The sequence below is a fragment of the Lissotriton vulgaris genome, chromosome 2_1 (assembly GCF_964263255.1).
Source record: "Lissotriton vulgaris chromosome 2_1, aLisVul1.2, whole genome shotgun sequence".
Lineage (NCBI taxonomy): Eukaryota > Metazoa > Chordata > Amphibia > Caudata > Salamandridae > Lissotriton > Lissotriton vulgaris.
In genome coordinates, this window is record NC_141687.1 from 181,837,798 (window position 1) to 181,861,962 (window position 24,165).

Here is a 24,165-nt window from a genome sequence, read left to right on the forward strand (position 1 = left end):
TCCTCCTGATAAGGAGTCCAAGCTAATAGATGCATCAGGCAAAAGAGTAGCATCCCAAGCAGCAAACAGCTGGCGCATAGCTAATACACAAGCGCTACTTGCACGCTATGATAGAGCGCATTATGATGAGTTAGAAAAACTCATCACACATCTCCCTAAGGAACATCAAAAAAGGGCAGACCAGCTTATACAGGAAGGGAAGATAATAACCAACACTTCCATTAAGTGCGCCTTAGACGCGGCAGACACTGCAGCAAGATCCATCAACACCAGTATCATGTTAAGAAGACATGCATGGCTTAGGGTCTCAGGGTTCAAACAAGAAGTACAAACATCTTTATTAAACCAACCTTTTGATCAAAAAACACTTTTCGGCTCAGGTACAGATGAGACTTTAGAAAAGATGAAAAAAGACACAGAAACGGCTAAATCAATGGGAGCATTACAACAGCCAACTCAAAGGGGTTCCTTTCGTAGGTCCACCTATAGAGGGGGGTCAAAGAATTCAGGCACATATTGGTTCACTCAAGTCTGAATCGATATAAAAGTTTCCAAAGGCCAAAAGGCCTTTAGTTTTTTCGTCGGTATTGTCTTGGGATCGGTGCCCAGTTCTGTTCCAGCTCAGTTCCCGAACCGGATATTAGGGAGAGCTGCGTGCTTTTCGGCGCTGAAGGCCCGGTCGACGCCAGAGGTCTTATCGACGACTCATCATGGAACGGAGCCCGTTCAAGCGATGTCCCGTGTGCAACTCCAAATATCGCCACATCGACGTCCACCCGGTGTGCAACAAGTGTCTGTCGCCGGATCATGATGAAGCCAGCTGCATGGCTTGTTCCCTTTTTTGATCAAAGAAGACGCTTCTGCATCGAAGCACTGCGCGCAAGGAAGCCCAGCAGACTGCACCGGAGCCAGTGGACATCTTCGAGGCCCGGGATGATGAAGGAGCAGACCGGGAGGTTCGAGAGACCCTGTCGAATCCCGCGTCGGAGGTCGACTCCAACTACGACGCTGATGTTGAGATGCTCAAAGCGGAAGACGTCGTCGACGAGGTAGGAGACGACGATGGGGCTTTGGGGCCATGGAAGATAGCTCGAGTGAGGAGCTATGCCCACAAACTGACACTGGGGCCGAAACGTTTCATAAGGCTCAGGTCGAGGGATCGCCACTAGGCCTTACCAAAGATCTTCCATTAAGTTCTACGGTCCGCCTTCGGGCTCGGCTTCGGACATGTCTAAGGAGCCGCAAACAGCGAAATCGAAACCGAATGTGAAAGCTCCGGTATCGACGCAACCAAAAGCACTGGTGCCTACATCGAAACCGAAAGTGCGTATTGCTTTGGTCGGCTCGAAGTCCTCGGACCTGTCTGCACCGATGAAGCAGAAGAGCGTTATCGATCCGAAGAAAACGCTGAAGGGCGTCGAGACGAAGTCTAGCACGCTGAAGACAAAGGTCAAGGCAGTCGACCCGAACAAATCGGTGCCGAAGACAGTCGACACCGACAAAGGACTAGGTGATCCGAAGGTTCTCCAGCCTCTGCGTCAGCCGGACAAGGCCAAGAGCGGAACAACCCCCGAGTCCACGACTGGTGGTGCCTCGAAGGATTCCGTCGACGCAGCCGTCCGCCTCCTTCTCGAAGCAGGTGGCAGACTCCCTGAAGCGCATCAAAGACAAGGATTCGGAAGTGGGGCCTAAAGATCCTCCACCTTCGAAGCCTGCCGATAAGCCTCAGAAGACGTCGGCGCCCATCCACTTCACGCTGCCACCGAAAGTGGTGCCGAAGGCTTTCGTCCCTAAAATGGCCGTCGACGTGCCCAGGAAGGTGTCCACGGTGCCGAAGCCGACAACTGTGGTCCCGGCCGCAAAGCATCGACAATCCTCATTGGAAGAGCAACAGGAACAGTTTATCGATGCCGAGACAGGGAGACTTTCTCTTTATAAGAGAAAAATCGCCCCGGAACAGCCAATGGAGTCCTACAAAATACCACTCAAGAAGAAGAGGGATTCTACTTCAACACCTGTTCTTGTAGAACCTGTATCTCCACGTGGCCATGATGTCTCACCCACTTATTCGGATGTGGACACTGGGGAAGGTGATAATGACGAATACAGCTATCCTGTGGACACTGATCCAGATGATACAAATGAACCATGGGCAGATGCTGCTGACCCAGGTGATCCACACACTGCCCCAGACACTCAAGTGTATGCTGTAAAAACGTCGCCTACTGAGGATTCGGCAGCGTTTAATGCCCTCATTGAAAGGGCGGCTAAAAATGATGACGTCCAGCTCCATGCTGAACCCATTGAAGTAGACTTTCTTTTCGACACATTTTCCACCTCAGAGGGGACTATCAAGACTCTGCCTATGCTGAAGGGTGTCTTGAAGCATGCTGGGGAAATCTTTAAGGAGCCTACAAGAGCCAGGGTGATAAACCCCAGGATTGAAAAGAAGTACAAGCCAGCGCCTGGAGACCCAACTTACAATAAGGGACAGTTGCCGTTGGACTCTCTTGCTGTTTCTAATGCCCGGAAAAAGGCGAATTCACAAACGACGGGTGATGCTCCTCCCCAAGATAAAGAATCTAAGGTGTTCGAGGCATCAGGGAAAAGGGTGGCAGCTCAAGCGGCCAATATCTGGCGCATTTCAAACACTCAGGCACTCTTAGCCAGGTATGACAGGGCCCATTACGACACACTTGAGACCCTGTTACAGCACCTACCAGATGAATATAAAGAGGCAGCTGAGATGCTCATCCAGGAAGGGAAGCTCATTTCAAATGCTTCTATCAAATGTGCACTGGACGCAGCAGACACCGCGGCCAGAGCTGGTAACACTAGTGTCATGTTGAGGCGACATGCCTGGCTCAGAATCTCCGGGTTCAAGCCAGAGATACAGACCACCATTCTAAATCAGACAGTAAACCCTGATCATCTATTTGGCCCAGAGATGGACACCACCTTGGAGAAAATCAAGAAAGACACAGACTGCGAAGTCTATGGGGCTCTACAGTCGCAGCAGATCAGGTGTGGTTCTTTTTGTCGCTCAAGCAATAGAGGTGTTTCCAGAGGCCAGCTGTCCCAGAATACCCAGTACTATAAAAGTGGCGCGCAAACCACATACACCAAACAAAGGAGAGGTGGATATCGTGGAAACAGCGCCAAGGGCAGAGGTCGTGGAAACAACAACTCCAGATCCTCCGCCACTAACAAACAGTGACGCCTTGTCACTGCTCCCCGACCACGCAACACCTGTCGGAGGGAGACTTCAACAGTTCCTGCCGGTCTGGAAGTCCATCACCGCAGACAGGTGGGTCACACAGCTTATCCAGTACGTTTATTGTCTGGAGTTAACATCCACTCCACCCAACATACCCCCAAGACACCGTCCTATGTCCGCCGAGCATTTGCACTTATTGCAGCAGGAGGTACTCGTCATGCTGCAAAAAGGGGCAATCGAGCTCGTGCCTGTGGAAGAAAGAGGCACAGGAGTTTACTCACTGTACTTCTTGATACCAAAAAAGGACGGGTCCCTCAGACCCATACTGGACCTCAGACCCCTCAATCAGTACATTCTGTCGGAGCACTTTCACATGCTAACATTGCAGCAAGTACTACCGTTGCTCAATCAGGGAGATTTTCTCGCAACATTAGACCTGAAGGATGCGTATTTTCATATTCCGCTGCACCCGTCACACAGAAAATACCTCAGGTTCACCATCCTAAATCAACATAACCAGTTCAAGGTTCTACCTTTTTGGAGTCACCACAGCACCCAGGGTGTTTACAAAGTGCCAGGCGACAGTGGCAGCACACCTACGAGACAGAACATTCACGTCTACCCTTATCTGGACAACTGGCTAATCCAGGCAAAGTCGCCCCAGCAGTGTGCCACCCACATGTCCCACACCATTCACCTTCTTCACGATCTGGGATTCTCACTGAATTACCCAAAGTCCCACCTGCAACCCGCCCACATACGGCAGTATCTGGGTGCGACGATAAACACTCTGGCAGCCAAAGCACAGTCAAATTCAGTGAGGGTCAGCGGCATTCAATCGCTGATACAGAAATTCAGACCTCAACACTCGCTTCCAGCACGAGTGTTCATGCAGTTGATAGGCATGATGGCCTCCTGCATCTTCATAGTCCGCACGCGAGACTACATATCCGTCCGCTTCAGGAGTGCTTAGCACGTCAGTGGAATCAGGCTCACGGACAGTTAAAAGACCTAGTGTTGGTAACCGGTCCTGCATACAGCTCTCTGCATTGGTGGAATCCACAAAACCTTTGCAAGGGACGACCGTTCCAGGAGCCTGTGCCACAGATCATTCTGACGACGGACGCATCTCTCCAGGGTTGGGGAGCTCATGTACTCCACTACATTGTGCTGGGGCTATGGACAGCACAGCAGAGGAAGATGCACATCAACGTTCTAGAACTGATGGCTATCTTCATGGCGATGAAAGCATTCAAAGTACATCTGTGCAACAAGGTAGTGTTGATCCGGACGGACAACATGACGGCCATGTACTACAACCAAAAGCAGGGAGGTACACACTCTCCACAGTTGTCTCATCTGGCTCAGAGCATGTGGAAGTGGGCCATTCAAAGGAATATCTTCCTCATGGCGGAACACCTCCCGGGCAAGGACAATCCGATGGCGGACCTGCTCAGCTGGTACAGCCACCAAATGCACGAGTGGGAGATACATCCCTCAGTTCTCCACCCGTACTTCCAAAGGTGGGGTCATCCAGAGATAGACCTGTTCGCCACAAAGGAAAACGCCAAATGCCGAAGCTTTGCCGCCAGGTTTCCACACCCACAGTCGCAGGGCAATGCGATATGGATAAACTGGTCCGGCAAATTTGCGTACGCTTTTCCCCCAGTACCTCTAATACCGCTGGTGGCACGCAAGCTGAAGCAACACTCGATGACTCTCATCCTGGTTGCTCCGACGTGGGCACGCCAACCATGGTACACCACGTTTCTGGAACTATCCGTGGTACCACATCAAAGGCTGCGCCTCACACCCAAGCTTTTGACGCAGAGCCATGGCGACATTCAGCATCCAGATCCGCAACAGCTCAACCTGGCGATCTGGCTCCTGAGGTCTTAGAGTTTGGCTACCTCAACTTACCTCCTGACTGTATGGACATAATCAGGGAGGCAAGGAAGCCCACCACCAGAGCATGCTATGCGGCGAAATGGAAGCGGTTTGTCAGTTATTGCACAGACCACAACATCAACCCGCTAGACGCATCTATTCAAAACATCATTTGTTATCTCTTACATCTATACAAATGTAATCTGGCCTATGCTTCCATTCATATACATTTATCCGCAATGGCGGCTTATCTCCAAAACAGGCAGCATCTCTCCCTTTTCAGAGTGCCTGCCATCAAAGCCTTTCTGGAAGGACTCAAACGAGTCATTCCTCCACGGACCCCGCCAGCTCCCGAATGGAACCTAAATGTGGTCCTCACGAGACTGATGGGTCCACCTTTCGAGTCACTGCATTCATGCGAGATTCAGTTCTTGACATGGAAAGTGGCTTTCCTGATAGCGATTACGTCGCTACGACGAGTTAGTGAACTCCAGGCACTAACTATCCAAGAGCCATTCATACAGATTCATTCCAACAGGGTGGTGCTTCGCACTAACCCTAAGTTCCTTCCTACGGTGGTTTCACAGTTCCATATTAACCAGACTATAGAACTACCTGTGTTCTTCCTAAATCCGGAGTCCGTTGCGGAGAGAATGCTCCACACACTTGACGTCAAAAGACCCTTGATGTACTACATTGATAGGACCAAGGATTTTCGGAAGACGAAACAACTATTTATTGCCTTTTCGCCACAACATAAAGGCAACCCCATTTCTAAGGCTGGTATAGCCCGGTGTATTCAGATCTGCTATCAGAAAGCCAAGCGCACTCTAACGATTCCCCCGCGGGCCCACTCCACCCGGAGGTTGGGGGCCTCCATGGCTTTCCTTGGAAATATTCCTTTAGAAGACATATGTAGAGCAGCCACATGGTCTACCACACATACGTTTACAAAACACTACTGTGTAGACGTGCACTCCAAACAGCAGGCAGCTGTAGGGCAGGCTGTTCTAAAAACACTTTTCCAAACTGCTGCAGCTGTTAATGGAGGGTCTGCTATGTATTCTATGCACAGATATGAATTCAGCAGCCCACATGCCTCAAACCGAATATGCTACTTACCAGTATGCATCTGTTCTTGGCATGTAGAGCTGCTGACATTCATATCGCCCACCCTCCTCCCCGGCGCCTGTAGCGGTTGCAGCACACACAAATACTTCTAGCATGGTCATCATTCACAGAGTTTCACTCTATCTTTGCCACAATGGCTAAAAACTATCTGAGGATGGAGTTGATGCCCATGCGCACTGTAGTCCAGGGGAGGAGCCACCTATCTCGTGATACTTCGAAGACTCTTCCAGGACAACAATGTGCGATCATCCGGACCCAACACTAGGCGGCGATCTATGCACAGATATGAATGTCAGCAGCCCTACATGCCAAGAACAGATGCATACTGGTAAGTAGCATATTCGTACCTCCCGCCTCACCCAGACTTGATTTTAGTGGGGTGGTTGATAGTGCCCAAAAACGGTGTATAGTGCCCGCTGAGTTTCACCGAAACACGCGTCGGCACATGACTGGAAACACAACTGAACCACAACTGAAAATATATTAATATTTGCTGTAACAGGCTCAGCACTTTGTGGACAGAAGATAAATAAGAGAGGGAAAGGAGAATAATATGTATATGCGTAGATTAGCAGGAATTGGATTGGATTTAGTGAGGTGATGTTAAGTTGTAAATTTGAACAGAAACATGACAGTTATAAGGTTGGTAGCCTGTATATGCAAATTGTTATGTTGTAGTATGCATGAGGTGTGTGTATAGTGAATGTGGTCATGATATTTATGAGAGGGTAATTGTATGTCATGTGGGAGGAGTTCATCAATTTGTTGTTGGTGATCTAATCAATTGTGATAAATAAATGATGTATGTTATGATATTTTGATAATGTCAGTTGACTCCAAATGAATTAAGTCTAAGGTAAGAAGCAGCTGCTAGTATAAAATGACTATTTACAAAGTCTTTCATTATTTCAAGGGGCGACGGGTTGCTTTGTTGTTGGTGTTCTCCTGTTCCGCTCCCTTCATTTGTTTCAGGAACCCTCCTTGTTGGTATATGAATACCAGTACATACAACATACAAACATTTAAAGTGAACCAAGTTTTGTTACAATTGCACAAAAGTGCGCTATTAGTCAGTAAATGTTATCAGCATTTATTGGTGGAGAAACCCATAAATTCATTTAAGAAGCATGCCAATGTTAATGACAGAATTTCTCTGAAAATATTATTTTGGGTAGGTTTCCTAAATAAAGGGCTTGAGGAGGCTATCAACTCGTTTATTAAGCAGCCTTGAATCCTTTCAATTTATATCAAGTTACCGATCTAAGATGCTTTAAAAACACATGTTTTTCACCAAATTAACTGGGAAGAAACTGTGTAAATTTGAAAGATTAGCTGGTTTCCTAAGTATAATTGCTTTTTGGTATTCATGAAGGCCATTTTGCGATTTGGTGAGAGATTACCGAATCAAAAAATACATTTATAATTGGATATCGAATCACAATTTGGAAAGAGTGTGTTTAGGGCATCCCTTTCCAAATTGCCATTTGATATCAGGTGCATTAGTGGTTTGCAGCAGCGATTTCCAAACTTTTGAAAACTTATCAACACATCAAAGGAGTTGCTAACTCATTCACAGAAGGGAAGGAGTTCTCTCTTGGGCCCCTTCTGTTTTTTAACGTTCACAAAGAGAATTTGTAGGGGATTAGGTAGTAGATCAGTGACCACTGCCAATTCTTTAAGAAACTTTTTTTATAAAGGTAAACCTTTCTCTTCAAATGCATCCCTTTAAGGAAAGCAAACTATATTTAATAACAAGAAAAATCTATTTTTTTAATTGAAAGACATGGGGGTGTGCTGACCCAAGCAGGCCGCTATACCTGTGATGGCCTTCAATCAGAGTAAGTTACAATTTGAGATCTACCTAATTAATATTCATGCGGCAGCTTGGACTGCGAACTACTATGAACTCTGGAATTTTTGTGAACTGCCTATTAGTACATAGGTTGGTTCACAAAATCACCCTGAAAGTTCCTTCTCAGACTTTTTGGCAGCTCACTTTTTAATCTTCCGTGCATAATCTCCCTTTTTCCTTTAGACTGCTATCACATAGAGGCATAGCCTATGCAGGGCCACAGGGGTGGAATTCTTTGGGGCATTCTTAGGGGCCCAGGGGTAATCTTAGGGGTACATAATTTTAAAAAGAAATGTGGAAGGATACTTGCCCCTGGTGCTGGCAAACCACACTATGCCGCTGCCATCACTTCTCACTCCTTTCCTTCATTTCCACCTCTCTCCAAATTAACGTATTCTTTCATTAATTGGTCTCCAACACAGAGTTTCAGATATCTAAGGCAAGCCCGTCTGCGCCCATCAGCGTCCAGGAAGCGGCCAGGGCCATTCTATGGACACCCGGGTTAGGATAACATATCCCAGGGATGTGCTTATATCTCTTCGCAGGTCGACTGGTCTTACTCATTCCCAGTTTGACTTCCTGTTTGTGGGTTTTGTCTATGCCCAAATCCCCGGTCGATCGGCCCAAAGTCTCTAAGGAGCTATCCATTACAGCGGGCATGATCAATGTGCGCTCCCTGAAAAAACATCACTGCAAGTGTCTTTTGTTTATTACTGAAACGTGGCTGGATCAAACATCCAACCCGTTTGTTACTCTTGCCATCCCTCTCGGTTACAAAATCACCAGGGCTGATCACCTGGAGGCGTGGAGGAGTTGCGATCATCTTCAGGGAGACGTTGGATCTTGTTAGGGGCGATACGCATGCCTGGGGTCATGGGGAGGCTTTGGACTTTAGCATTAGGTTCTCTCCCCATTTTCTGCTAGGAGGTGTATTGATCTACTGCCCCCCAGGCTCTGCTCGTTCTTCTCTGCAGTCTTGGGGTGATGCACTGACTACCAGGGCTCTTTTCTTTTTCACAGTTTCTGTTTTTAGGGGATTTGAATACCCACCTTAATCAAGCAGATTCAAAATATGCCCTTGCACTGGGGGATATCCTTCAGCTTGCCCAATTGTCGCAATGGGTCATTCACCTGACCCATCAGGGCGGTCATGTCCTTGATCCTATTTACTCGAATTTAAGTATCTTGGTCGAGGACCCTTTGCCAGTTTCCTGGTCTGACCATTTTCTTACCTTTTTTACCTGGAAGGTAGTTTCGGCTGGTGTTTAAAAAGTTGATCCTTCTAACCTGGCCTGGCGGTGGTTTTGACGGTTTCTCGGCCTGCCCTTACCTCAGTACTTGATGGGTGTCTTGCGGGCTTCACGAATTGGCTAGCCAAGTCTATGTCCTCGTTAGCCATTACCACTTCATCCAGATTCTCGAGGGCCTCGCCTTCCAATCCCTGGTTTACTTCAGACTTGTGCCTGCTTAAGCAGGAATGTAAAAAATTGTAACGGATGTGGCGCTGTAGTGGTTACTGTCCCTTGACTAAGGCCGCTGTTAGGGGTAGACAAAAAATCTACTACGCGGCCATTTTTTAGGCAAAAAAACAATACTTTACAGCCCACATTGATCAGGCCCGTGACAACTCCAAGAAGATTTTTCATATTGTACAGAGTTTTACATCCCCTGCGGCCCTAACATGTGCTTTCCCTGCCTCTGAGAGTTGGTGGAATATTTTATCTAATTTTTTCTCAGATAAAATGCGTTTGATTCAGGAGACTTCCTCTTCACGTGGGAGAGGGATGTGGACTCCGTTCTGCCTGTACAGAAGTGTTTGTCTTCAGTATTTGGGTGGCTCGCTAGGGCACAACTCAAATGTAACGAAGACAAATCTGAGATACTACTCTACGGCAATTTTTCCCCTGATTTCAGAAATATGATTTGGCCTCCTGGATTTCTCTGTCCTGCCTCCAAGGGGGAATCCGCGAAAAATCTAGGAGTGTGGTTTGAGGATAACCTCTCTTTTTCTGTGCAGGTGAAGAAGATTTCAGGCAGTTGTTTTGGTCTCCTTAAAACATTAAGGAGTTTTCTTCCTCTCCTCCCTAGGTCTGCCAAGGAGACGGTTATTCGGGCTTTAGTCTTGTCACGTTTGGATTATGCTAATGCCCTGTATATCTGCATCCCTGGGTATTCTTTGAATAGACATCAGGTGACCCAGAACATGGCAGCTAGGCTCTTCTTGGGAATCGCTGGGAGGAGCAGTGTGTGTACTCCTCTTCATGCTCTGCATTGGCTGCCTGTGGTGGAGAGGGTGAAATTCAAATCGCTGGTTATTGCTCATCGTGCACTCTATGGGTATGGGCCCCAATTATTTACAGAAGCGGTTCTCTTTTTATGTCCCGCTCAGACAACTTCGATCTTCCGCCCTTTTGTTGGCGAGGGTGCCTTCTTTCTCCTGCCACAAACTGGGTGGTTGCTCTCTTGCTGTCAAGGCCTCCCAGGCTTGGAATGCCCTTCCTCTCTTTTTTCGCAATACCCAAGACCCGTTAGCATTTAAGAAACTGTTAAAAACTCATCTCTTTCCGTAATTGCTGGTCACTAGGCAGAAACTCCCCTTGGCTCGGCACTGGGACACTCCTTGGAGTAGCTATTGCGCGCTATAAAAGGATTTAACATAACATAACATCTTACTTCCTTCTTTAACTTTCTTTGTTGCTCCTGCAATGTGCTTTCAGATTTTTGTATCCTGTAATGTCTTTGGACTTAGTCTCTTTAAAGGTTTCCTTCTTTTCTGATCACCCCAACAGTGCCTTCACTCTTTCCTTGCTCTTTCCTTAACAAGCCTTTATTTTTTATTTGTTTTAGTTTACAGATGAGACTGTATTAATCATTTCTTTTCTGCACTTTAGCTCATGCGTGGATCCTGCTTATTTGAGGATGTTGTAAAGTTCTTCATTCACTTCATTCTGAGTGTTGCCTGTAACTTCTGCTTATGCAGTCTCGTTTCTCTATTTTCACTATAGATTTTTTTTAATGTTGTCATACTTTCATTGGTTCCACCACAGATGCCTCTGATGTCTTCCTTTTTATTTGGTTCCTCTCTCAGGCTCGGCCACCGGGAAAATGAACAAGTTCTTTGCACAATCAAGATTGATAGTAATGGGGTCATCACCATGAAACCAGATATGACGGGCACTAAAGGACCCTACAGGTAAGTGCGCCCATTTCCACAGATATTTTTCAATGAATACTAGTACTAATTTTGAGACTAGCTCTTTCATTTGGGAACCAAAATGACAATGATAGAACCTCCACGTCCAGATGAAGGGAAGATATGTGCTCATCTCAGATTAGAGTTGAATAATTATTATTGAGATGATCTCAAGGTTCAGGTAAAAACTGTCCCATGAGACAACAACTTAATAACAAAGAGCTGATCTTACATTCAAAGTAAAGGATTATGACGTGTATGTGACTTGGAGCTACACTCTGAGCAGAATAGTCTTTAGAAGAGATTTAATTCAAAATCGAGGTGAAGTATGAGCAATCTCATCTTCTCTGAAATAATGTTGGAATTTTGAAACCCCCAACAAATTTCATCGACACCAACAAGACAATAAAACAAGCATTTGCAATGCAATAGGTCTCGCATTAGGAAAGTTTGAGCTATTGGTATTGTAAATGACACATTTTTAGGTCTTGTGGCGATTAAACGCGCGTAAGCGCAGTCTCGCCAGAGATCTATAGTCAGCGACACAGCTTTCCAGAAGACAGCACCTGGCCGCGCGCTTTTCCTCTCCGAGAAGGCGATCGGAACGGGCCACGCGCTCGCTGTGGCCAGCTGCTGTCTCCTGGGAAGCTCCAACACCACACACGCATGCGCATACACAGACACACACACACACGAGCCCCCATGCATGCACGCACACATACATACAGAGAACCCCTCCCACCCCCGCCGTCGCACACATACACACACGCGCACATACAGACACACACGCGCACACATCCCCCTCACACCCCACTCACCACGTTCTTCTTGCGTGTCCCTCGGCAGCCAGCGGGTCATTCTGGGCAACAGGCGGGGGCCGCGGGGCTCTCCACAAGCACGGGAGCCCCGCTAGCTGAGACGCAAATCTTCCGGCAGGCACAGGAGCGCCGGGTAGGCTCCCGTCTGCTTCCTGTATTTGTATGGCCCCATCCCCGTCCCAACAAAGGTTGCCTGGCTTCCTGTTGAAGCCGGGCTGCGGCGGTGAGTTTGCTTGTTACAGAACAGTAAATACAGCCCCTTTGTAACCAAGTGCTCCTCCACAGTGTAACGTGCTACTTGTCCAAACAGAACCTCAGCATCCTAAAACGGGGTACGAGGCCCTATGTAAGGGCAATTATAATACAATACAATCATTGATTAAATGGGCAATGAAACTGCAACAAAGCAACTCGTGTTTGCTTCAAGAGATACTGTTGCAAAGATTGTAAGCTTCTGTAAAACCACTGTCTTCCACGGCTGGGTGTCGAGAGTTACGAGCTTGCCAAAAAGGAGCCGGTTTACGAGTAAGTGACATCACAAGGGGCAGACATTTTATGCATTACAGCTATCATTGCTCACAGATCAATACCGGGCGGGCTGAATGAATTCCATTCAGAAAATTGCTTACAATTCCACTAAGAGGACACCTGATAAGTCACTGTCATTTAAATGCTGATCACACATTGCGAGAAACGAAGAGACGTGTTCGGGCACACTCGACACACGGCGTTAGTTCTGTGGTGGGCAATTACCTTAGAAAACATTATTCACTGTGCTTTTAGCTTGATAACTTTGTCCGATTCCAAAACATTTTATATGTCATGTAATGTGAAAAAATAACGATAGAAACAAGCACTGGCGTTGCCAATAGGTCTCGCAGTAGGAAAGTTGGAGCTATTACAATTGCAAATAACAATGCTTTTTATTTTTGTTTTCATTTTAAAAACATAAAGGGCTTTGTCATTTACAAAACCAATAGCTCCAACTTTCCTACTGCGAGACCTATTGGCAACGCCATTGCTTGTTTCCAAATGCAACCACGATGACATGCTTCTCTGGCACCTAATAGTTTGCTGCATATGACTGAGGCCTGTTGCTCTTTTTCGTGTTGGGCAGGGTCTTGGTGATATATTTTACAGTTTCCTGCTATATAAGTCCACGGTGACTTGCTCTGTTTACACTTGGTCATGGTGAAATTCTCCCTTTGGAAAAGGTCTCTTTGTGCACAGTTCCTAGAGGCCTGCTCTTCTGGCACTTCGCTTCTTGTTGAGCAGGATCCCAGTGACCACATGTACCTTGTCTAGCGCCTGTTCTCTCACTGCACTTGGAGGTTCTGGTAAGATCTATTTCAGCCTGTCTTCTGCACATGTCCGTGGTGACGGGCGTCTGCTTATGGCCTGTTGCACAGGCAATGACCTCAGCTTGCACATGGCCCTGTATCTTTTTCACAAAATTTCTCACTTCTCTGACTGAAGTGACATGCTAAGTCTACACATGATCGCATGTGACCTCCTGCTGCACAGGTCCTGATGACCAGGTCATCTTGCACACGATCTGCTACCCTGTGACCCACGTATCTTCTCTCTTTGCAAATGACCTATAGAAGCATAGAAGCATCTACGACAGGCTTCCCAATAACTCGCTCCTTTTGCATAGAAGCTCTCTCATTCTCTCTCTTTCCTCTTCGGGTGGATAGCAGCAGGAAGTCATGACGCAAGGCACAAGCCCGTCTGCAGACTTGAGACGGGATCAAGCGCGCGCTGGGAGATGTGAAGTAGTGTGGCTCACTGGTTAGAGGCGGCAGACCCGAGAGCAGAGGACGGCCCGGGACCAGGGTTCGATTCCCGATGCGGCAGGTTTCTGGACCAGGGTCAGCGGACTCGATAATTCTCTCGCATCGGTGCCCACTCTGATCAGCGATCACACTCGGCAACTCTGGGCATTAGCTTGCCTCATCTTCACTAAAGGCCCCACCAGACCGCCGGGGATGCCTGGTCTCACCCTGGAGATACCCATTAAGGGACCATCTCTCAGGGAAGCCAGGAAGGGTTTCGCAGCGGTCGAAGCGCGGAGGTACCCCTTCGGGAGTGATTCTAGCGCTATATAAGCACACAATTATAGAAGCACACAATTAATGCAAATTTACTCGCTGCTATCAGCATCATTGTGGCGCTGTTACCAGGAAATCATTAGCAGTTCAGCTGCGCCGGAAAGAAATAGGTTGTTCTTAATTAATTAACAAGAAATAGTGTTCTAAAAGTATTTCAAATCAAACGATTTGACTATTGTTTTGCCAAGTCAACAAGGGAGAGAACAACACGGGGAAACTGAAAGTAGGGCCAGCCTGTGGCCGGCCATGAATAATTAGGGGAGGAGAGGCTGGGAAACTGAAAGTACGGCCGTAGGGGAGGAGAAGCCGCAGAGCGCACGCTGGGCGAAGCCCTTTGATGTGCTGTGCGGCCGTGAATGCGCGTGCTTGTTTGGTCACGTGATTCACATGAACTTAAAGAAAACCGCAGGAACGAAGCCCTTGGTTTGACGAGGATTTTCAAGACATGAATTCTCGCTCCGCTCAATGCGCTTGCGCGCATTGAGAGGTCGAGAGACCTAAAAAATGATTTGTTCATCTACGCGAAAAACGTAACAATTCCACATCGGCTGAGTTATAGCCAACGAGAGGGTTCTGAGAGCAGTGCACAGACGCCGAGAGGCGCGAGCTCAAGGACACTGCACACCGCAATGCATACTCACTTAGGAGCACTCATGAGATCACAAACCCCTATGGAGTAAGGGATAAATCAGAAATTAGGTATTGATACAGCAGTGGGCACACATGGGGTGCAAAGCAGGGAGGTAGGAAACCCAGGTCGTTTGAGGAAGAGGCTGGCTGCATGGGTGAAGGATATTAAGCACTCAGGTGATGGAGCTGGAGGGGGGGGTATGTTCTCTCCTCCCACCCAGATTGTTTTCCGGCCTGCAGTGGCACTTTTCTCCACATCAGTGACTGCTTACCACAGAGCAGAGATTTAGTTGGACGAGGGGAGTAGCCCCGTCTGGCAGGACAAGCGCTGCCTGCCCCTGCTTCTTGGCGCTACATTTGCAGTTTTCTATAGCGCGACCTCGACCCAAACGTATTGGCTTTACATGAGCACCAGCTGTGTTACAAATGGGCACATTCATTTTTGCTATGCAGGGGGGAGAGTAGGTGATTTGCCCAGAATCACAGGATGTTGAGCCGACGCCGAGACTCCAACCGACCCGGATCCTCAACTCCGAAGTGGTCCGCTCTGGTTATTAGGCCACATCCTCTCCATGTGTCTGTGCGGCTGTACTCTGCTGCCATGAGGCGCTCTCGCACCAGGATGGAGAAACCACTGAAGTCCAGGCTTTTAACCAAGCGATGAGGACAAGAACTGGAGCTGTGGGCATGAGAGGACCAGCCTAGCACTGCCACCCGTGAGGAATAGAGTGAGTAAGGGCCCCCACCCCTCCTGGTGAAGGTACCTGGTGCATCGAGGGCAGAGGTCAGGGCTGCAGAGCGCCTCCTGCTGGGACAAGTTACAAACTCATGCAGTCCAGACGTTATTCATGTTTCACAGTATCAAAGTGGCTTATTGACATGTTTTTGTCTGTTATCACCCTCGATGCCACGTGTGTCCTGCGCATGCGCACCGCTGCTCTCTCCTGCAGCCTCACACACGTCTGATGCACACATACAAGGCCCACATTTGTCTGTGCTCTGAACGGATTTTGGATTCTGATATAATGCCATCAATGTCTTGGTAGGTTATAAAGCGCTGGAATCCTGGAGTTTCTTGGTACTACAGAGGGCAGCAACATAATCAAAAATGTAAACCGCAGTGAACTTTAGTCCATAACAAATGACTTTAATGAATGGAAGCCCATTGCTAAACATTAGAAGGAGTCGTCTCACCACTTCTTGTCAGCCAATAGCAACCCCCATGCCCAGCATACACAGAGAACTACACTGCTATGGCACAGCACTACCAACTGCCTGCATTCCTGCCCCTACACTGTTACCCCGCGGGGCAGCCTCAAGACAGTGGCTTCATTGCCCGTGTCTGCCCTGCAACACGTTTTTCCTGCCATGGAGGTTTCCTACAGCCGGGTGCAGTTAATAAATACAGGGACCCAAAGATATGTGGCATCAAAGAATAAGAACGGACGTGGTACAGGTAGGCTTTTTTTTATTTATTTGTTTTCACTTTTATATAGCGCAAACTTTACCCGCAGGTATCAGAGCGCTTTAAATCAGCATGCTTATAACAAGCAAGACTAGCACTCTATATCACTGCCAACTTTGCTTAGCATAAGCAACAGCTAACCATTCACAAACAATGTTTATATACCAATTGCAAATTTAAAAAAAATAATTAATGCAAAGCATTGTCATTTACAATGCCAGTAACTCCAACTTTAATGCTGCAAGACCTATTGCATTGTAAATGCTTGTTTATTTATGTGTTGGTTTTGAAAATACCGAAATTAATAGCTTTGTCATTTACAATGCCAATAGTTATAACTTTCGCAAATGTGACACCTAAAGCATTTGTAATGCAATATGTGTTGTATTTACGTGACTTAGATGCATTGATATTATTTTGTCCAAACCACTTCTATCCGGTATTAGACCTTCCCAATAACAATGGCTTTTAATTTTTTTTATAATTAATACTTAAATAAAAGTTCTTGTAATTGATAATGGCAATAGCTTAAACTTTTGTGAAGATTATGTTCAGTGTATTTTATTGTGACGAAAATCCAAGAACAGAAGTGAAATATTAACATCTTTTTAATAAAGCTTGAAACATCGAGAGAACATATTTGAACCAGTTGTTGTTGAATGGTTGCACAGATTGATGCTGTGGTGGCGCTGAGTGATGTTGTGGTGGCGACGAGTGATGCTGTGGCGTTCAGTGATGTTGTGGTAGCGCATAGTGATGTTGTGGTGCCCCTGAGTGATGCTGTAGTGGTGCTGAGTGATGCTGTGGTGATGCGCTAGATAGATAGAGTGAGGGCGATAGATAGAGGGAGGGTGATAAATAGAGGGAGGGCAAAAGATGGATAGAGGGAGGGCGATAGATAGAGGGAGGGCGATAGATAGAGTGAGGCGATAGATAGATAGATAACGTGAGGGCGATAGATAGAGTAATGGCGATAGACAGAGTGAGTGCGATAGATAGATAGAGTGAGGGCGACAGATAGATAGATAGGTGAGGGCGATAGATAGAGTGAGGGTGATAGCTAGATAGCTAGAGTGAGGGCGATAGCTAGATAGCTAGAGTGAGGGCGATAGATAGATTGAAAGAGTGAGGGCGATAGATAGATTGAAAGAGTGAGGGTGATAGATAGATTGATAGAGTGAGGGGCGATAGATAGAGTAAGGGCGATAGATATAGAGTGAGGGCGATAGATAGATAGATTGATAGAGTGAGAAGCGATAGATAGATTGATAGAGTGAGGGGCGATAGATTGATAGAGTGAGGGGCGATAGATTGATAGAGTGAGGGGCGATAGATTGATAGAGTGAGGGGCGATAGGTTGATAGAGTGAGGGGCGATAGATTGATAGAGTGAGGGGCGATAGATTGATAGAGTGAGGGGCGATAGGTTGATATAGTGAGGGGCGATAGATAGATAGAGTGAGGACGATAGATAGTGTAATTATGTGGCGTGTAATTATGTGGCACTGAGTGGTATTTGGAGTGTATGTTGCGTTGAGCTCAGTGTAAATATGTAGCATATAATTATGTGGCACGGAGTGGTATTTGGAGTGTATGTTGTATTCAGTAGAGTGTAATTGTGTGGTGTGTAATTATGTGGCACTGAGTGGTATTGTGTGGAGTGTGTGTTGCATTCAGTAGAGTGTAATTATGGGGTGTGTAATTATGTGGCACTGAGTGGTATTTGGAGTGTATATTGCATTGAGTGCAGTGAAATTATGTGGCTTGTAATTATGTGGCACTGAGTGGTATTTGGAGTGTATGTTGCGTTGAGCGCAGTGTAATTAAGTAGCATCTGTATGCTCTGGTTCAGAGGAGCATAATTCCTGGCCGATACTCAACATGTTTTTGGTGCTGCGACCTGGAAACTTAAATTTTATTCTGCTGCCTGCACACTGCTGCCCACTAAATCTGAGACCTGCCAGATATCAGGAACTGTCCCTCAAGGCACAGATGTGCTTAAGAGACCTACAGCTCAGAAGACCATATGAGCCATTCATATTTCAGAGCTCAATAAAATCAATACAGTTAAGTTAGGTAATTTTGCCAGTGTTTTCGAGCTTTAAGAAAGGTAAAACTGTGATAGCTAGCGCTGCCTGTATTATAGCGTGTGCATTTTGACAGAGGTTTTGAACTCCGTGTATGAGACATCTTGTATCCAAATTCATATCCTACTTACTGTTGTAAAACACATGCTTTTTACTAGTTGCGCAGTTTCAAAGCGCTGTGATTGCTTCTTAGTATTATTTATAGCCATGTTTATGCAGATAATCTTGGCTCCACTGCTGGGGCATGTTATTTCCCTTATCTGCCTGGAATGGGAGCGCCTGAAGTTTCCAGACTCTTCTGAGCGCTGGGAGGAGGAGGAATGCTGCCCTGATGTCAGCCGAGAATGTTTTGCGTTCCTCCTTTGTGGCGTGTTGATTTGGGGCTCCCGTAGCGGCGGCTTAATTTCACAAGTAACATGGTGGGAGGGGTGAGGGACGGGAGCACCAGGCAGAAGGAAGAGTGGGAGGGGTTGCAATGCCTCAGGCTACATACGGAGCTGGACTCTGGAGCGGAATTAATTAAGACACATTCATTTGGCAGATATGGTGTTTTGCTACAAACTCCGTTTGTGTCACCACTGCTCACATAAAATAAGGCTAGTAAAGTGACTGAGGCTAGGTGTTATGTTCTTGGGGGTGGGGCCCAGCGGCACAGAGAGCAGAGACAAACACAGCAATCGGCCTGAGGGAGGAATTCCAAGCAACAAACAAGGCTGTAGTCAGCAGCCTGTGACAATCCCGAGAGGAGACCAGCGCGACTGCGAAAGCACCGTGGAGCAAAGCCAGAAACGGCAGGGGGCGGGGAGCTGATTCCTTTGAAGTTTGACCATACAGAATGAAAAGGTACAATATTTTCCGCAACAAGCTATTTCTTTGGGGAGTGTCGCACTCTGCCACCAGGTTCAGCATCAGCACAATCAGCCCGAAGTTTGATTGTGGTTACACACGGATTCCCCATTAAATTGTTTTATGGCGTGCACAATTGCATTGTTTTGACAATTTTACACCATCCACATTCCAAAGAGAAAAAAAAGTGTGAAAGTTTACTGTAAACATAACTGCTCACATCCTCCAGCATACACAGCTCAGAACATGACACATCACTTTTGCACCTTTAAAAACTGAAACAGACGCAACATCCATACTTTGTAAAAGGACATGAAAGGGGAGCTTTTGGCTCGTCAGTGTTTTCCCCTTTTGTGCACACATAGCCTTTTCCCTCAAAGGGAGCTGACCGTCAATATTATGCCTAAATATTCTGGACTCTTGCTTTATCCCTGACCTGAAGTTAATGATGAGGTGAAAAGGCTTTCACTCTCATCCTTTGGCAAAAGTGTAGCGTAAGACTTCTCACCTCACTTTCCTATTTGTATTTTACGTTTGACGTGTTCGTAGCTTGTGTGATTTTGTAAAACAGGCAGCCACCGCAATGCTTGGATAGGTTTTAAATGCTTCTCATTATCCCCACTGTATACAACAGTCAGTGTGAGCATTTGGGCTGCACGGCAGAAATAACATTTGCATAGCACAAGCAAATACAATTACTGGGAGGCCGTTAATAAGTATTATTACTAAGTTCAAATTAGGTATGTCGACCTCAAAAAGATGTAGTTGAATCAGATCCTTTGGGACTTGAAGCTGCAACGTGGTGGTACGCTGATCACTTCATTAGATGTGTAACCCCACAGAGCTTTCTTTGAAGAAAAGGAACTAAATTCAACTCCCTTCTGCCAGTGTTAGACCTGTCTGCATCTGGGGATACTCTAACCAACATTATTTATTTTTGTCCCCCTTAGCCTCCCAGAGTTTCTATTTTTATTTTTATATGTCCACCAGGATTTTTCAGTGCTGTCAGGGGGCTAGGTGTTCCTTGATTATGACGCCATTTTCCCCTCATATTCTGTGAGGCCTAGTTATGCTCCTTGAAAATCTAGGGACACCCAGGAACTTAAAATGGTGTCCACCAACTGCCATAACGGACATTCCAGAGGAACAGGCCCATAGGCTAATATGAGGAAGGTTCCAGAAACATCTAGTGGCTTCCAGAGGTCTCAGGCCACTCTATAAAAGGCCAGTGACCAGCAGCCATTTTGTGCAGTCTCAGGAGTGACCAGTGAGGAGAGAGGCGACTTGTGGAGGAGGATTGCGCACCAGAGGTGACCAGATCGACCTGTGGGCCGGCGGTCGCGTTATTGGGAGGTGCCCCCTTTCAGGCTGACCAAACCCCACTGTCACGACATCCGTCAAGTGTGACCAGAGACATTGTGAACTGATTGCAAAGCACCGGGTCGTGTTGTAAGAAGACCCTCATAAACTGCAACCAAATCGACCTGTGAGAGCGACTTGCGTCCCTACCCTGAAGGCTGTGGGCATATCAGGTGAACATTAAAAATAGAACTGTGCTACCCAGCTGAGGAGCGCCAGTCACATTCATTACACCCGTGACTGGCTTTCATCCTGTGAAGAACGGCGGTGGCACCGGCGGAGTCTCCTACCTGTGTGGAGCGCCGACAGCACGTCTGACCCAGACGCGAGGAAAGTGCCCAGCTGTTCCGTGTTTTGACGGAAGAGGTCATCGTGTGAGAGGAGGCCGGCGCCGCCGGAAGAAGCGCGCCTGAGGCGGAGCCTGTCGGCAGGAAGGACTCAGCCGCGTCATCGGAGGAGCGCCCGAGGCGGAGCTCCAACCTGAGGGAGCGCGGAAGGAAGCTGCGGCGTCACCACGGACCCGCCGGAGGAGCGTCCAGACCGGCGGTAGGCTGTCCCGTTACCCCACCCCGAAGCCGACTCTACGGAGGCCCCCATCGTCGGCGCTGAGGGAAGACAAGTGAGCGCGGGGGACTCCGGACGGACCGCTTCACGGAACAAGTAAGCAGGGATCAAGGGGAGAGCGGGAGGCGGCAGCGCCGGCTGGCCAGGAACCCCAGAAGCGGCCACAATAAACAAACTAACTGAATAACTGAGGAGCTGCTGGGGATTAGGAAACGAGAACTTGGCCTCTGACTCCTGTAATAAATTGGCATTGATATTACCAAGTCCAATCAGAGAAGGGGGAAAGCAGCGAACAGGGGAAATAAAGCGTTAAGCTCCTGTACCTGACAGAATAGTATCGCAAGATTGGGCAAAAGGGTGTCAGTAACCAACAGGGCCAGTCGCAGCTAACCGACTAGTTAGTCCTTTGTCTAGCGACAGTCCCATCAGGTAGGGGTGGCTATAGATTAGATAGAGGGCAACACCATTAACGTGCCTTATCTCTTCTAGCCATCTAGCTGGCTGCCTGAACTGTGTTGAGCTGCTCTGGAGTCTGAGAGGAGAGGGGTAATGTACATGCCAAGTGGCGCATTGGATCTGTAATGTGAATTTTCCTTTCTGTAATAATTAATTGAAGAAGCATACTGTGGAACGGATAATAAGTTACCTCAAGTGAAATGTACCTATGATTCAGCTTTGCTAGAGTGAGACATGTATTGAAGTCTGTGTAACATATGTGAATTTATGCTGAACTAAATGAAAACAGATCTTGCATAAGAAACAGATCAAACATTATTTTTATAAAAGGTACTGGTATTTTTCTAAACTGGTGTAGTGTCTTTTATTTTAGTGGTCAATCATTGGGTTACTGTGAGTGGGTCCTGTAAGCACTTAGCCAACGCCTAGAGTTTAGCTGTTTCCTCTACTGTGCCAGGCTACCCTATGTAGTCTAGGATACCCTAGGTCTAACATAATTGGTGTTTCAGCGGTGGGACTACGGATTTGTGCTTACACTCACTTAGTAGTAACGCAGTGCCTACCACGGGACCACACCTGGAGTTTTCTCCCTGCGGCCCTCCTAATCTGAATTTTGCTTTTTCTAAATTAACTTCTGGTGGTGGGTGGAGGTTGACCCCAGGTCACTTTTTGGATTTCTCCTGTGTAAAAGTTTATACTCTAAGTGGAAATGGAGGTAAATGTGGAAGAGCTGGAAAACTATACCGTGACCCAACTAAAGGACTGGTGTCAGCAGCAAGGGGTGTTTTTTAAGAAAGGCGCCAGGAAAGGTGAGCTGCTGACCAGTATCCGGGCATGGGTGGAGGCTCCTTCCGGGGAGGAAATAGACCCAGAGGGGAGTGACAGGGACACTGTCCTGGAGACCGCAACACTGTACCAGGCGGGAGGGGGGAACCTTTTAACAGGTCCTAGGACACCTTCCAGAGTGGGCAGCAGCGTCTCGGAGAGGGGTTTGACCGACGCCGAGTTGGAGGATAGGAGGGAGGAGAGGAGGATGAGATTAGAACTAGCCAGGATGGACATGGAAAGGGAGGACAAGAGGTTGGCACATGAGCGGACCATCAAAGAGATGGATCTACAAGCCCTAAACCTAAGGACCCCCAAATCTGAGAATGGTGGCAGCGAAACCAAGTTAAACATCAAAGAACCCAGACCCTACTTACCTAAAGATGTCATGGCTAGCTATGTACCCAGTGATGATATCGCAAAATTGCTAGCCGCCTATGAGGTCTCATTGAGGGCCCATGGGATCTTGGAAGCCCACTGGGGGGGTGGGTTATATAAATACATGCCACCTACTGGCAGGGATACCTTGTTGGCCCTGGATCAAAGTGAGCAGACCTACTACCCTGCTATGAAGGTGGCGCTGATTAGAAAGTTTGGGTTGACCCCTGAGAAGTATAGGCAAAAGTTCCGGGGTAGCCACAAACTAGGCACGCAGAACTGGGTAGACTTTTTGGATTACGCCAGGAAGGCCCTGGAGGGTTGGGTGAAAGGCAGCGAGGTAGGGGACTATGAAGGTTTATATGACCTCATACTCAAGGAACACCTACTCGAGAAATGTCTTCCCGAGCTACGACAGCATCTGGTGGACAGCAAGCTGACCAGCCCCAGGAAGCTTGCTGAGGAGGCGGACATCTGGGTTAGTACCCGGGTGTCATCTAAGGGGACTGGAGGGGATTCCCAGAAGTCTGGACAGGGCGCCCCCCAGAAGAAAGAGGGAGGGGATAATAAGAGGGAGTTCTCAAAAGGTCCACAAAATACTTCGCAAGGAAGGGGCAGAGGATTCATCCCTAAGAGTAACCCCCCTCGCAACCCTAACCCTGGCCAAAGCCAGCAGCCAAGGGTTGTTCATTGTTTTGAGTGTGGTGGTGTGGGACACTATAAAGGAGATGTGAGATGCCCAAAAAGACCACCCCCTCCCACTGGAGGAAAAGCCCCGGGAATAACTAGTGCCGTAAGCCCTGCCGTGCCTGTTGACTGCCTGTTAGGGAATGATATGGAGCACAATGCTTGGAGGAGGGTGGAGTAACAGACTCACTCTGAGATGCTGGGACCTCCAGACTGGGCCTGTGTCAGCACAAGGTCCACGACTGCCCGAAGGGGGAGTTCACTTACGCTGGAGCCTGGAACAATGGCCCAGCCGGCTGCCAGAGAGGAGAAGGACAGGAGGCCGGAGGACCCTGCCTCGGCATCTCCACCTCGTGAGACAGACGGGCCACCTGCGGAGGTGGATCTGGAGTCCACAGGGGAGAATGTTGCTTCCCTGGAGAACCTACCCATCCCTACTGAATGGCATGTGGAGGGAGGTCCTTCCCGGGAAGAGTTCTGCAAAGCTCAGAAGGAGTGTCCTACTCTTGAGGGGCTGCGGCAACAGGCCAAAGCCCAGGCAGCAGGAAACATTGCAGGGAGCTACCAGATTTACTGGGAGGATGGACTCCTCTACAGTGAGCCCAAGGCACCTGGACATGGTTCATCCAGAGCCTTGGTGGTCCCTCAATGCTTTAGAGC

The 24,165-nt window shown here is 47.7% G+C and overlaps 1 protein-coding gene across 2 annotated transcripts in view; it reads left to right on the forward strand.

Annotated features, from left to right (window-relative positions):
- Positions 1–24,165, forward strand: part of MKS1 (MKS transition zone complex subunit 1) — a 341,489-nt gene that overhangs the window by 106,874 nt on the left and 210,450 nt on the right. For both annotated transcript variants that reach the window (XM_086954701.1, XM_086954702.1), the window contains exon 7: positions 11,176–11,280. In XM_086954701.1, coding sequence (XP_086810827.1) covers positions 11,176–11,280 — 105 coding nt within the window. The remainder of the gene's footprint in view (positions 1–11,175; positions 11,281–24,165) is intronic.